The sequence below is a fragment of the Metopolophium dirhodum genome, chromosome 3 (assembly GCF_019925205.1).
Source record: "Metopolophium dirhodum isolate CAU chromosome 3, ASM1992520v1, whole genome shotgun sequence".
NCBI lineage: Eukaryota > Metazoa > Arthropoda > Insecta > Hemiptera > Aphididae > Metopolophium > Metopolophium dirhodum.
In genome coordinates, this window is record NC_083562.1 from 32,136,962 (window position 1) to 32,149,293 (window position 12,332).

Sequence of the window (12,332 nt, forward strand, 5' to 3'; positions counted from 1 at the left end):
GCCGGGGACCCTAACCGCGGTAGGCAACCATTCCGCCACCACATCCACCCCCACCACCATTCGCCAATCATCGACACCACTACCTTCACCACTCGCCGATCATCATCATCGCCACCTCCACCACTCGACAGTCGCCACTACCGCTGTCCGCTCTAGTTGTGGACGTACGTCCGACGTCGTACGGTACTATATTATTATATCGTTTTACATTTTTCTACTTTGTTCCAGCTGCAGTGGTAGTCGTGATGTCCGCGGCCGCGTTCCAAATTTAACTCCGCACGCACGCACGCCGCACGGCACCTTGCTAAAACAATAACAACAAAAGACTACGCGACGTCCGACGATTTTTTCGCAAACAACCTATTTTGATTTTAATAATATGCCGCGAAAGCCTCTTCGAGTATAATTTAATACCTACATTACGATGTCTGGTGTCGTCAGTGGTTCGTGACGCAAATATTTTTCGCCAGCCCTCCGGTGATTTGGAACTCATTCGGTTTCGACAAAAATATTAGGTATAATATAAGAAGTAACAAAAAAACTGGCTGTGCGCGCGATGACCGCAGCGCCAATGGTTATTCGGTATTCGGACGACTCCGTCGTCGTCGAGTCTTCGTCGTGACGACAGGTGGACGCGAACACAAGAGTGCCGACTCCCGATTGTTATCGGTCTGATTGTTTAATGGCACCACGGAGCAGAAGTGATTGATTGTGACGGTTTGCAGTGTCTTGTGTATAAAAGAGTCCAAAGAGTCCGGATTCGTGAACTGCCGCCGAAGACGTGTGACGGGATGGAAATCGATGAGCATCAGACGCCGACCGACGATGTCTTAGCCTCCGCAAATCACATCGACCGTTCTTCGATCGTAATATAGACCGACCACAAAGTCACTCGCGTAAGTGTTTACCTATTTGATTAATAATAATAGATAATAACGATCGTTAGCAGCTGAAGTTCCATTTTTCAAAAAAAAAAAATTGAAGTCTTTTCCCTGGCGTTGTTCGCCCAATAGATGACAACTGTCTTGTGTCCGTATGTATAGTAAATTCAGAAGTAAATTTATGTGACGCACAAATTGGATATGCGTGATGGATATTAATGTCTTATCGTTAAGTCTTAACGATTTGTCACCAAATACCTAGTCCCGAATCGTCTTGTCCAACATTTTTGAAAGAGGTTTGGCAGGATTTGGACACTGCTCTAGTGATTCGAGCAAAACCTGTATAAATTTGGTTTTTGAGTCCGAAGGTTTAATATTACTAATAAATTAATCACAGATCATGTGAAATTTAGCCTACTTTTAATATCCCCTTTCAGCACATTTTTGGCAAACGTTGGTATGTAGCTAATAATATTATATTTAACTGCCCAATTATTGTTTTCTGCATGATTGACAAGCAAATTGGTCCTTGTTTCCATTATATTTTTTTTCTTACAAATTGTGGTTATTCCTTTGCAGCTACCTATGCCATTAAAAAAAAAATAATTATAACAATCATACCCATGGTGAGGCAATTTTGTAGTCTACTTTCATTAGTAAATAAGTTGATAAAAATACCTGTCTAGTACCTTCCTATTTAATTTATAAATCAATCTTTTGTTTATTTTTATAAAAAAATTTTTAGGAACTGTTGTATTATACTAGATATTATATGACAATCATATTATTTTATGTAAGAAATAAAACTATAAAATATAAATAATAACTATTTTTGCTACCTATATTTTTTTCCAAATATAAATTATATTCAAATTAAATGCACACCTGGTAAAATATAAGACACAATTAATTTTTTGACGCAGTGAATGTGTTAATCCAATACACACTAATAATAATACTACTAGAATCTTTTAGTTTATATTGGTACCTATATGAAGACATTTTTTAACCTGTTGGTACAAAATACCAAATATTATTTTATAAATAACATAAATATTAAATATGTTATCATGGTACTATGATATTATTTATTATGTGACATAATATAAGTTGTGATGTAAAATAGGCAAAGTATAAAAAATAGGAGATTACACGTTTATACTTCGCTAGATATATCAAAAATAAAAATAATTGTACTTGTTTTTGAAGGGAAATTTATGCCAGATTCAATGAAAAAATTTCAAAAAAGTAGGCAGGATTAAATTGTTATTTTATTATTGCTAATTTAAATATAATTTAGTTTTCAAATTTTTTTTTTATAAATCATTATGAATGTTACTTTAATCAGCACAAATATTATTTTTCCTCTAATTAATAATCTAGTGTTAAAATTCAAATACATTACTGTTTTAATAAGAATAAATATTCTTGTGGTAAATTGTTATTATGACTATTGTTACTGATGAACTATATCTTGCAATCAATTAGGTATTTACAACTAAATTACAGGGCACCATAATTTACTACCTAGTACAGTAGTATATATTATTTGTATTTTTTGTAATTGATTATTTAAATTTAACAGTACCTTATAAATTTGAATTAAAAGTTATAAGTATTTATTATCAATAATAAAAACAAGATAACTTTAAAAAAGAAAAACAACACTTAGTTATGTACCTTGGTACACGTTTAACAAATATTTCTTAGATAATACATTGGTGCTTTCTTTTTTTTATTTGTAATGAAACAATTTCATTACTATTCAATGGTCGTTGTGTGAATATTTATCATATTTCTCGACATTTAATGTCAAATAAGAAACAAACCCTTTTAAAATTGAATAAAAAAGTTTAGAACTAGTGTAAAACTGACACACCTACCTAATGTAATATAATTTATTAGATAAGTCACAAGTTAGTTGTACGTGTAATGTGTATGGTGTATAATATATTTTAACTGTTATTTTAAAGATAATATGAATTTACATATTACCATTGATTATACAATATATTGTACTATGCGTAATCAATGATATTTCATTGCTACTTGTACATATGGTTTATATTCCTTAATTGTTGATTTTTAATTTATAAAAATGAACAATTAAATTAAATTTGTTTTGTAATATATCAAACATATATGTTAAATTCACCCACATTACTCACTAATCACATTGTGCTTATAAATTATAAATACTAGGATTTAGGAATTCTATTACAAATAAACATTAACCTACTTAAAATGGTTTTAATTTTAAAATAAGCGTCTACCTCTAGTAAAGAATAAAAATTAATTAAATCCTTAATAATAATTGTTAATCTTGATAACCTGCAATTATGTACAATTATAACATTTATAAATTCAAGTTTTAAACAAGCTATTTATATTTTGAATGCTTATTCATTTTTAACAATGAAATATTACTTATATTATATTTTTTTAGAAGAATTTGAAAGTACTTACTTAAAAAAATGTAAATGTTATGTTAAAAGAAACTTAAAATGTAGCCCATTAGACTTCCCTGTTTCCATTTTCTATCAACTTATGAATATATTAAAAAAAATAATATACCTCTATACCTGTTTGATGATATGTTATATAAACCCTCCATAAACTACCTATATGGCTTAGATTCTTGTTAGTAGGTAGGGCTTCAATGTTACATTATCTGTTGTGTCCTGATGTTTCTGTACAGTAAAAAAAACTACATAGTAGGCATTACATAAACAAAATGATACTTATTACACTCAAGTAAAGTTTCTTCAAATGTATTCTGTTTGATTAGATTTATAAATAAGAATCACAAAATAGTAACATAAATAATAACTTAAACGTTGTATATTAACTGAAATTGCTAATTTAATCAAAATATAAAGATTAGGTAGTAGGTAAGAGAAGAGGTATATGCTGGATTGTAAAAACAATTTATTAAATTTAATGGTTCACTAAAAATTTAATGGATCAATTGTGGGCCACTAAATCTTGTTTAAGGGACCATTAGCTCACTATTGATTCATTAAATGTTTTGTTCAACCCGGCAATAATATATTATTTTTAACTTTAATTATTAAAGGGAAATTTATTTAAGAGTACTATATTTTAATGAATTAATAGTTAATATTTATATCAATGGTCAACGGTTCCCAAATATTGATTTGCTCCGTCCGAGGTGTAAATATATTGCCCATGCCTTTCAATAACTTATCCCTAAATTAGGTAGACTAAAAATATAAAATATATACCTAACACCAAGCCAAGATTAAAGATTACTTGAGCCCCGGGACACCATGCACTAAGTGGGCCCCCTTTCAAATTTAACTTAAAAAAATTGTATCCCTACATTTTTACGACTATTTGCTTTTCTATCTATAAAATTGTTTAATTTTGTACTAGGTATATTACCACATACAATTGTCAATCATAGATAATAAAGATTATCATCTATGCGTACTATGTAGTTCACAACTCCCGTTTTATAAACTTCATCATAGAATATCAATTTTATATTTATTATAATTTAGTCATTTTTCGTGATATAAAATTAAGAGCATTTTTATTTTATAATTACGACCTACTAAAATTATTTTATTTTTTTGAACGCATTAAAAAATAAATATTTTGGGGGATAAAAATAGGCCCCGGGACCGTGCCCCTCCTGGACGGACCTTCCCCCCACCCTTAATCCGGGCTTGAGTTTAGCTCATACAATTTAATGTATCATACATAGATATTGGCATATTGTGGTTGTGGGCCTATAACTATAAAACAAAAACTTTCCTATTTTGTCCGCTAAACAAATTATATACATTTTAAACATGAAAGTGTTAATTTTAATAATATAAATCAGAGCCTACCTTGGTTGTCACTGGTCATAGTTTGGAAATTGTTGATTTTTATTATGTATATATTTTGATAATTATAAAAATAATTGTAGTTTTTGTTTTTGTTTTAAAATTCTTACTTTATTTATATTTACAGAAGAAGACTTCACTGTCAAATATACCAAAATGTCTTCCCAAGTAGATTACCAATGGTAGGATATATTACTACCTATATATAAATTTATCAGAAATTATTTAAAATACCCATTTTAATTAAATCAAATTATATACATTTTTTCAGGGCATATACAATAATGGATTCATCTCGGGTCTCCACATTTTTGATATCTATTCTGTTAATTGTTTATGGCAGTTTCAGGTTAATAAATATTAATTAAATAATACACCTACATGTTTGCCCCAACTTTGTTTACAATATATTTATCATTATTTTTATATTTTATACCTTTCCAGATCTTTAAATATGGAACAGGAAGCCAGAGAAAGAGAAAAAGAAAAATCTAAGAACTCCAACGGAAGCTCTGTGTGCTTAACAGATATTAGTAAGCAAAAACAAGGTTAACATGCTTTAAAATAATTTCATTTCAGTATTTTACATCATTGAGTGTCCATAAAATGTATACAAATGTTTTATAGACTTTTGTATCTATTAAAATTGATAATAGGTAATATTTTTATTTTTCACTTTATCATCCAAATAAACTAAAATAGTTTGAATTTCTTAAAATTTTATGGACTCTAATATGCTCTGAAACTGATGGTATTGTTTTGTAAATTAATTATTATATCAATATAAAATATGCTTATGATTAATAAATTATTTGTTTTTTTTATTTCATAGATGTTCAAACACTGGATACCATGCAAGCTTTGTGTTTGCCTCTAGGAGCTTCAATATCATTGTTAGTCATGTTTTTCTTTTTTGATTCTATGCAAATGTTATTTGCTATATGCACTGCAAGTAAGTTGGTCTTTTGTTATATTGAGTAAATATTATGTTCAATTTTCATATTTCAGTGCATCATGACATAATGTTATATCTCTTATGTAATGACTTGATTTAACTATTTTATAATTGTTAATTATTATTTAACTTGACTTTTAATCTTATTAAAAGCGTTTTAATCATAATATATTGGAAGTAAAAAATAGAAAGTACAGAAATCATGTGTGTTGTTTGATTATGTCATACATATTAAATTACAACTTGCACACAATCATGTTTTCATTTTTATTATTAAGAGGATTAAAAGTGTCTATTTACTTTTTTTTAATCACACATGTACACATGCAATATTGAAATTAATAAAAGTATAATTCTAGTGTGCCAATTGAAATAATGATTTAATAAGAATTCTAAAAATAGATCCTAATTTGTTGTGAAGTTTATACACTGGTGATTGACTTTTGACAATGTTTTTAATTCCTTTGCTTCAAGTTTATCAAATAATTGAATATGATGGCAATTTTTTTTATGTTAAAATTGTTCTAATTTTCTTTGTTGTGACTTATAGAGATACAATTGAAAATGCAGAAAAGTTAATATCATGTAGACTGCTTGAAAAATTAAAATTCTATATTTAAAAACCTTATTCCATCGTAAGATCAAATTATATCTCGGGTGGAAATAAAACACAAAAACTTATATCTACATTTTTAAACACTGGTGTTGTAAAGAGATAAGAAGTCATTGCTTCCAATCGTCATACATAGCTTTTCGCCCTTTGGTTATAAAATGCATTGTAACTGAACAAAAAAATGCAAATACAAATTTGTTTACAACAAACAACATTCTTTACAAATATCTCATTACCTCTAATTTTATGCTGTTATAGAAAGTATATTTTAATATTCATAATTATCCTATTTTGTTTCAGTTATTGCTACTGTTGCGTTGGCATTTCTTCTGCTGCCCATGTGCCAGTACATTATTAATCCTTGCTCGGATGGAAACAAGTAAATTTACATTTCAAAACATACTCTTATTCCGTTTTACTATAGTTAAAACATATTTTTTTTAGGATCTCTTTCGGTATATGTGGTCGTTTTACTATGGCTGAGCTGCTGTCTTTTTCAATGGCATTGTTTATAGTTTGTATCTGGGTACTGACTGGACATTGGTTGTTAATGGACGGTGAGTACTGAATAGTATACAACAATTAATATTAAATGTTTTTAGATTTTAATTTCTTCTAACTGCGAATGATAATATGAAATAATAATCAAGAGATAAATTTGCTTCAATAATGTTAAATGACACCTTTTTCTTTCTTTAATTAAAAGTACAATATGTCATTTTTATATTAATATATTTGTAGAAACTGTTTTGAATGATTATTCAAAGTAGCAAACACTAAATAAATTATTGTTCAATTTTTGTAGCAATGGGAATGGGACTCTGTGTAGCATTTATTGCCTTTGTCCGACTTCCTAGTCTTAAAGTGTCCACTCTTCTGTTGACTGGTCTTTTGATCTATGATGTTTTCTGGGTGTTTTTCTCATCATACATATTTAACACCAACGTTATGGTCAAAGTGAGCATTACTTATGCGGCTATTAAAAATTGCTAAAATATTTATTGTTGCGTTAAATATTAAAATAGGTGGCAACAAGGTCAGCAGAAAATCCTGTCGGAGTAGTGGCTCGAAAGTTACACATTGGCGGAGTTGCCAAAGAAGCACCAAGGTTATCTCTTCCTGGAAAATTAGTGTTTCCCAGTATTCATAATGGGCGATTTTCAATGCTTGGGCTCGGGGATATAGTGAGTTATACTTTGATATTAATTTATTAGTAAGTATTCTGGTGAATAACTATCAATATTGTTTGCTGTTGCAGGTTATGCCGGGTCTATTACTGTGTTTCGTGATGCGGTATGATGCATATAAGAAATCTCAGCTTCTACATTTCGGGGAAACTGGCGTTCCACCTCCAAGACATCTTGGCAGAATAAGGCAAGAAAATATCTTATTATGAAATCATGACATTTGTGAAAAACAAAAAGATAGCATTGTTAATTTTTTTTGTTCTCTGTAGTTACTTCCACTGTTCGCTAATCGGATACTTTCTGGGCCTAGTTACCGCTACAGTGTCTTCGGAAATTTTTAAAGCAGCTCAGCCAGCACTACTTTATTTAGTTCCATTTACACTGTTGCCTCTTTTGACCATGGCTTATTTAAAGGTAATATTTATACTCCCGTTGAGACTAAAATGATTGTTTTTTTGTAAATAACTATTAATTAACATTTTAAATAATAATTGTTTAGGGTGATTTAAGAAGAATGTGGAGTGAACCATTTATAATACAACAGCCTTCCAAACATATGGACGTATAGTCTGCGGTAGCATTTACTACTATTATGTATATTTATTTTTAGAACCATTTTTGTACAATTTTCTCTTTTAATTATTTTGTGTAATAGATCTATATAATATGGTTTACCCTTTCTACTTGAAGGGATATTTAAAAAATACAATGATAGGTCTTATGTTTTCTGAAACCAAGGTATACTTTTACAAATTATTTCTTTTCCCAATATGATCTTTTTATCAATTAAGAGATTGTGATGTTTGTTAAATTCCATCTTGTGTTTCTATTTATGCACTCATCGATGACACATAATATGCCGATCAAATTTATATAATATTTATACATTTACATTTTTTCATACTATATAAACTTTTCGTTAGGAAGGGACTTGTCTTGTTAGTTTAAAATAATGGAGGTGGCTAAGTGTTAAAACATTTAAATAAATCACTAATTATTATTACTGCCCTTCAAAGTATCAACTATCCACTACTTTAAAAATATACAATATACATATTTTAATTTTTCAGCAAATTATGAGATCTGTTTATTATATTTGTTAGTAAATAGTATTCCATTAAGAATAACATTTAAAGATTCATACAAATGTTTTTCAAAGTAAGATTTTTTCTTTAATTTTATTTCATATTATTTTTTGCTATTGTGGAAAATATTGAGAAAAGCTAAATTTAATAAATTATTATGGTATTTGATTAAAAGTAACAGCTTAAGCATTATATTTGCACAATTTACGCAGCTATTATAGTTTTCTGGAATCTCTTATGTGTGTAGAAAATATTGTTTAGAGTTTTTGATTTGAGATTTATTTGTACGATATGAATTTGATATTTTGACAAGAGTTTGTTATCAAACTAAATGAACGACGAGAAGTTTACCTAAGACTGATTTATTTTCTTTTTTCTTTAGTATTATTATATTTTTTTTTATTATAATTGAGAAAAATACCCAACTTGTATTATCTGAAATGTGTTTATTATTACTAATCATTGTATTGTATCATATTTATTTAAGGTTTATATAATGTCTCACTAAATGTAACTCATATTTGTTTTCGAGAAGCTAAATTCAAATACGTAGTTTCCTACAGCATATTATTATACCAATTTTATATATATATTTTTTTCATTATATATAGTTATATTTGATTAATCTTCTGTTTATTATTGTATATATTATAGATTCTAATCTATCTCTCATTTTGTCGACCACCTGGTTTTAAGTTAAATTGTCTTTATATTACGTTATTAATTGTCCTACTGTATTAAGTTTACTAAAATACAATACGCATAAATAAGTACATATTGTATACATCATATTATTATTATTATTATTATTATTATTATACTTAATTGATGACAAAAAATGTACGAGTGTTTGATTCAAAACAAATAGGTATTGTAATTATTTTGAAGATAAATTATAGCGCTTCGTACGCTATTATAGCTATGACGTTTTAAATATATCAAAAGTATGCCTTTTTGTTTTTTGACATAAAATGTAATTTCCTCACTATAATGGTCTCTTTGAATAAGTTAAGTAACCCATGCCACTGTTTTATTTTATACCCTTTTTTGTGGCTGTGATGTTAAAATGATATTATAACAATAGGTAATTCACTTTTAAACAAACGGCAAGAAGTAGCGTCTAGCATAGATTGTTATTATTTTTTCTTCAAAATTATTTACTTGATATAATAAATTGTAATATTATATGATTATATTATTATATTATTACTAAATGCTAGTAATCAGCAATAATAATATGGCTCGTCAAACAAAGATACGTCTGAATAGGTACACATAGTACTGTGTTATAATTTTGTCTTTTGTTTAAATATTCAACAAATATTATGTACGCCAGCCATAAGCCAAAATAATTAATGATAAATAAAAACAAATCATGTGATAATATTGTTCTATTGTAGAAATAGTTTATAATTTTTTACCCGTTCGTGTGGATTACCAAACGCTCTTGTGACCCACAATTACTTTGAATTTGTAAATTAATATAGAACGTATTTGGTTTTTTTTTTTTTGTTACACTGATATTATATTATATTAATAAAACTTACGTGATGTTTTACTGAAAACAAATGCATTTTTCCAATTATAAGTGAGATATTATTGACAAAACTCGAAAGAAACACTAGTCGATTACATCTAGCTCGTGACTATATTATGCTCTCAAGAGATGACATCGAGAGTAAAGTGGTTTTGTTTGTTCCTGCAGCTATCCTTTGATTTCAGATGTAATTTACCATATCATAATTATTGGACATTTCTTGATGTATTTACTATGCACCTTCTGACTATGATTTAGTTTATGTAAGGTTTTTTACCTCACCATCTATGTGGACGTTTAAGTCTTGATTCAGAAGCTGGATATGGTGACCAGTGGGTACTCTGCTACGCCTAAGCTGATGTAAATTTGAGCCAATTTAATGAAAGTATGTATTAGTGTTTTTAATAATAACTGTACAGTAATTAAGTTATAAAAAAAAAGGAAGAAATACCAAATAGCGTTAAACCATTCTATTCTTGTATTTTAATATTAGCCCAACATTTGGGCCGATTCACCGATTTATATTTCCAGTATGCCCTTAATGGAGACTTGGGTTAGAAACTTTATGTTGTCTACACAAAACCAAATATGTAATAAGAAGCTCGTGGACCGTGTTTTGTGGTCTTCATTAGGAAACCTAGTGTACCTCTCAGCCTCGTATGTTGCACAAAGGAAAGATTCATAGCCTACGATAATCAACATGAGTGATATTCAATTTATTTACAACATTGAATAGTAATCTTTAATATTTATAAAATAATTAATATAGTATAATAGGTATATACAAACAATTTCTAAATGGGATATCGTCATGACGTTATGCATTCGTTAAACATGGCAGGGAACCAGTATGAGAATTCACCTTCATTTTGACTGTCAACCCAGCACAGGCCTTCGATCACCATTTGACTGATGGCATTGACTGCCCTCGTTTCTTCCCAATTGAGTTGTACTTTGAGGGATGAGAGACTGACACAGGGGCTGCCAGAAGAGGATAGCAGTTTAAGCACGGCTGTCTGATCCATGCTCAGTTCTCCGGGCACAGACTGCACCATATACTGGCCCTTGCCGACAGGTATCACGCAAAAACCGTTGCCAAATATCTTTAGCTTCTTGGCAGCACACAGTAAGTCGTCGACCGTGATCTCTTGATGCTGTATATTGCGACCTCTGGCTTTTATCTAGAGAACAAACGCTATGGTTTAAGTGGAAGCCTTAGGAAGATTTAGAGGGGTAGGTGCGATTTTGAAGACATCAAAAATAAATATAACTTGCAAAACACTCACCAGACGATCCCTTAACTCGTCCAACCCAATGATACCCCCGTTTTTGTAACTGGTCGCCATGCACACTTCGACGATTTGAACAGCCAATTCGTAGTAAAAATCACCGATGCCCAGGACGGACCAAAAGCCCTTGCCCGAGGCCAACGGATCGACGCCAATGGACGCGCACATTTCTTGGAACTGTCGCCTGAACTGTGAGTTCTTCTTGATTTCGTTTTTGTACTTGGTGGCAAATTCCTCCAAATTCCCGCGGAACACTTCCATTTGTTTGGTCATCTGTTCAAACTGATTCTCTTGAATCACCGTCCCTTTGTCTTTGTACTTTTCTTGTTCCAATTTTTGTTTCTGAATGGCACCGACCCCGGCTCGCCGCCTCATTTTTAAAAAGCAGCGCTTGCAGAAATATAAACAAATCCAACTTTAGACGCGTCTCCACTTGGTAGTTCTATGTTGATGTACGTTCCGCTAGCAATATTTGATAAGAGAATTCCAGGGTTCCCAAAATCTATTGCTATTCGGCAATCTTGTACACAAAGTTGCCTATCTCAATCCTGAAAATCCATCGCTAACGTTCAGTCGTGTGTTTATTGCCTACCCGATTGCCATGTAAAATATGTTTCTTATGATTTGGTATTTATTTGTCTTATTATGAAAAAATCTATTGCTGTTGTTCAATTTCTTCATTTATTACATACACATCGTATATACAATTCTCGAAGTAATATAATATGAGCAATTAGTGTAAAATAACGTTTTTACTAAAAAAAATTCCAACGTTCAAAATGACATATTTCTACACTATTAAATAGTGTTATGTTGTTCTATATTATAATATTATAAAACGCTAAGCAGTTACGCTGTACGGTCCTTCGAAGGTACATACAATTCAAATTGTTTGTAAGTTACTATCATCATTGGTTAAATATACAATAAA

General features: G+C 29.8%; 2 protein-coding genes across 3 annotated transcripts; one reads left to right on the top strand and one right to left on the bottom strand.

Moving 5' to 3' along the window:
* Positions 1–16: 16 nt before the first annotated feature.
* LOC132942063 (signal peptide peptidase-like 3) lies at positions 17–8,965 on the top strand. 2 transcript variants are annotated; one of them, XM_061010363.1, is made up of 13 exons: positions 17–164; positions 229–896; positions 4,863–4,917; positions 5,007–5,084; positions 5,180–5,283; positions 5,568–5,687; positions 6,604–6,682; positions 6,748–6,860; positions 7,109–7,260; positions 7,329–7,487; positions 7,562–7,677; positions 7,760–7,904; positions 7,990–8,965. In XM_061010363.1, the coding sequence occupies exons 3-13, from the start codon at positions 4,892–4,894 to the stop codon at positions 8,056–8,058; spliced, it is 1,161 nt and encodes a 386-aa protein (XP_060866346.1). In that variant the 5' UTR covers positions 17–164; positions 229–896; positions 4,863–4,891; the 3' UTR covers positions 8,059–8,965. The 2 variants fall into 2 exon arrangements, with proteins under 2 accessions (XP_060866346.1, XP_060866347.1); XM_061010364.1 differs by having other exon boundaries at positions 96–896; positions 5,180–5,268.
* A 1,848-nt stretch (positions 8,966–10,813) lies between these two features.
* LOC132942066 (vacuolar-sorting protein SNF8) lies at positions 10,814–12,261 on the bottom strand. Its single transcript, XM_061010366.1, has 2 exons — positions 11,399–12,261; positions 10,814–11,293 (listed from the first exon to the last, which is right to left on the bottom strand). Exons 1-2 carry the CDS (start codon positions 11,774–11,776, stop codon positions 10,922–10,924), a joined length of 750 nt encoding a protein of 249 aa, XP_060866349.1. The 5' UTR covers positions 11,777–12,261; the 3' UTR covers positions 10,814–10,921.
* Between the last annotated feature and the right edge of the window lie 71 nt (positions 12,262–12,332).

Bases quoted from the DNA above. Each gene is read 5' to 3' on its own strand.
- LOC132942063 (XM_061010363.1), top strand. From the start codon at position 4,892: ATGTCTTCCCAAGTAGATTACCAATG. The intron at 5,688-6,603 runs GTAAGTTGGTCT...ATTTTGTTTCAG, and splicing joins ATTTGCTATATGCACTGCAA to TTATTGCTACTGTTGCGTTG. The intron at 7,261-7,328 runs GTGAGCATTACT...ATATTAAAATAG, and splicing joins ACACCAACGTTATGGTCAAA to GTGGCAACAAGGTCAGCAGA.
- LOC132942066 (XM_061010366.1), bottom strand. From the start codon at position 11,776: ATGAGGCGGCGAGCCGGGGTCGGTGCCATTCAGAAACAAAAATTGGAA. The intron at 11,294-11,398 runs GTGAGTGTTTTG...TTTGTTCTCTAG, and splicing joins ACGAGTTAAGGGATCGTCTG to ATAAAAGCCAGAGGTCGCAA.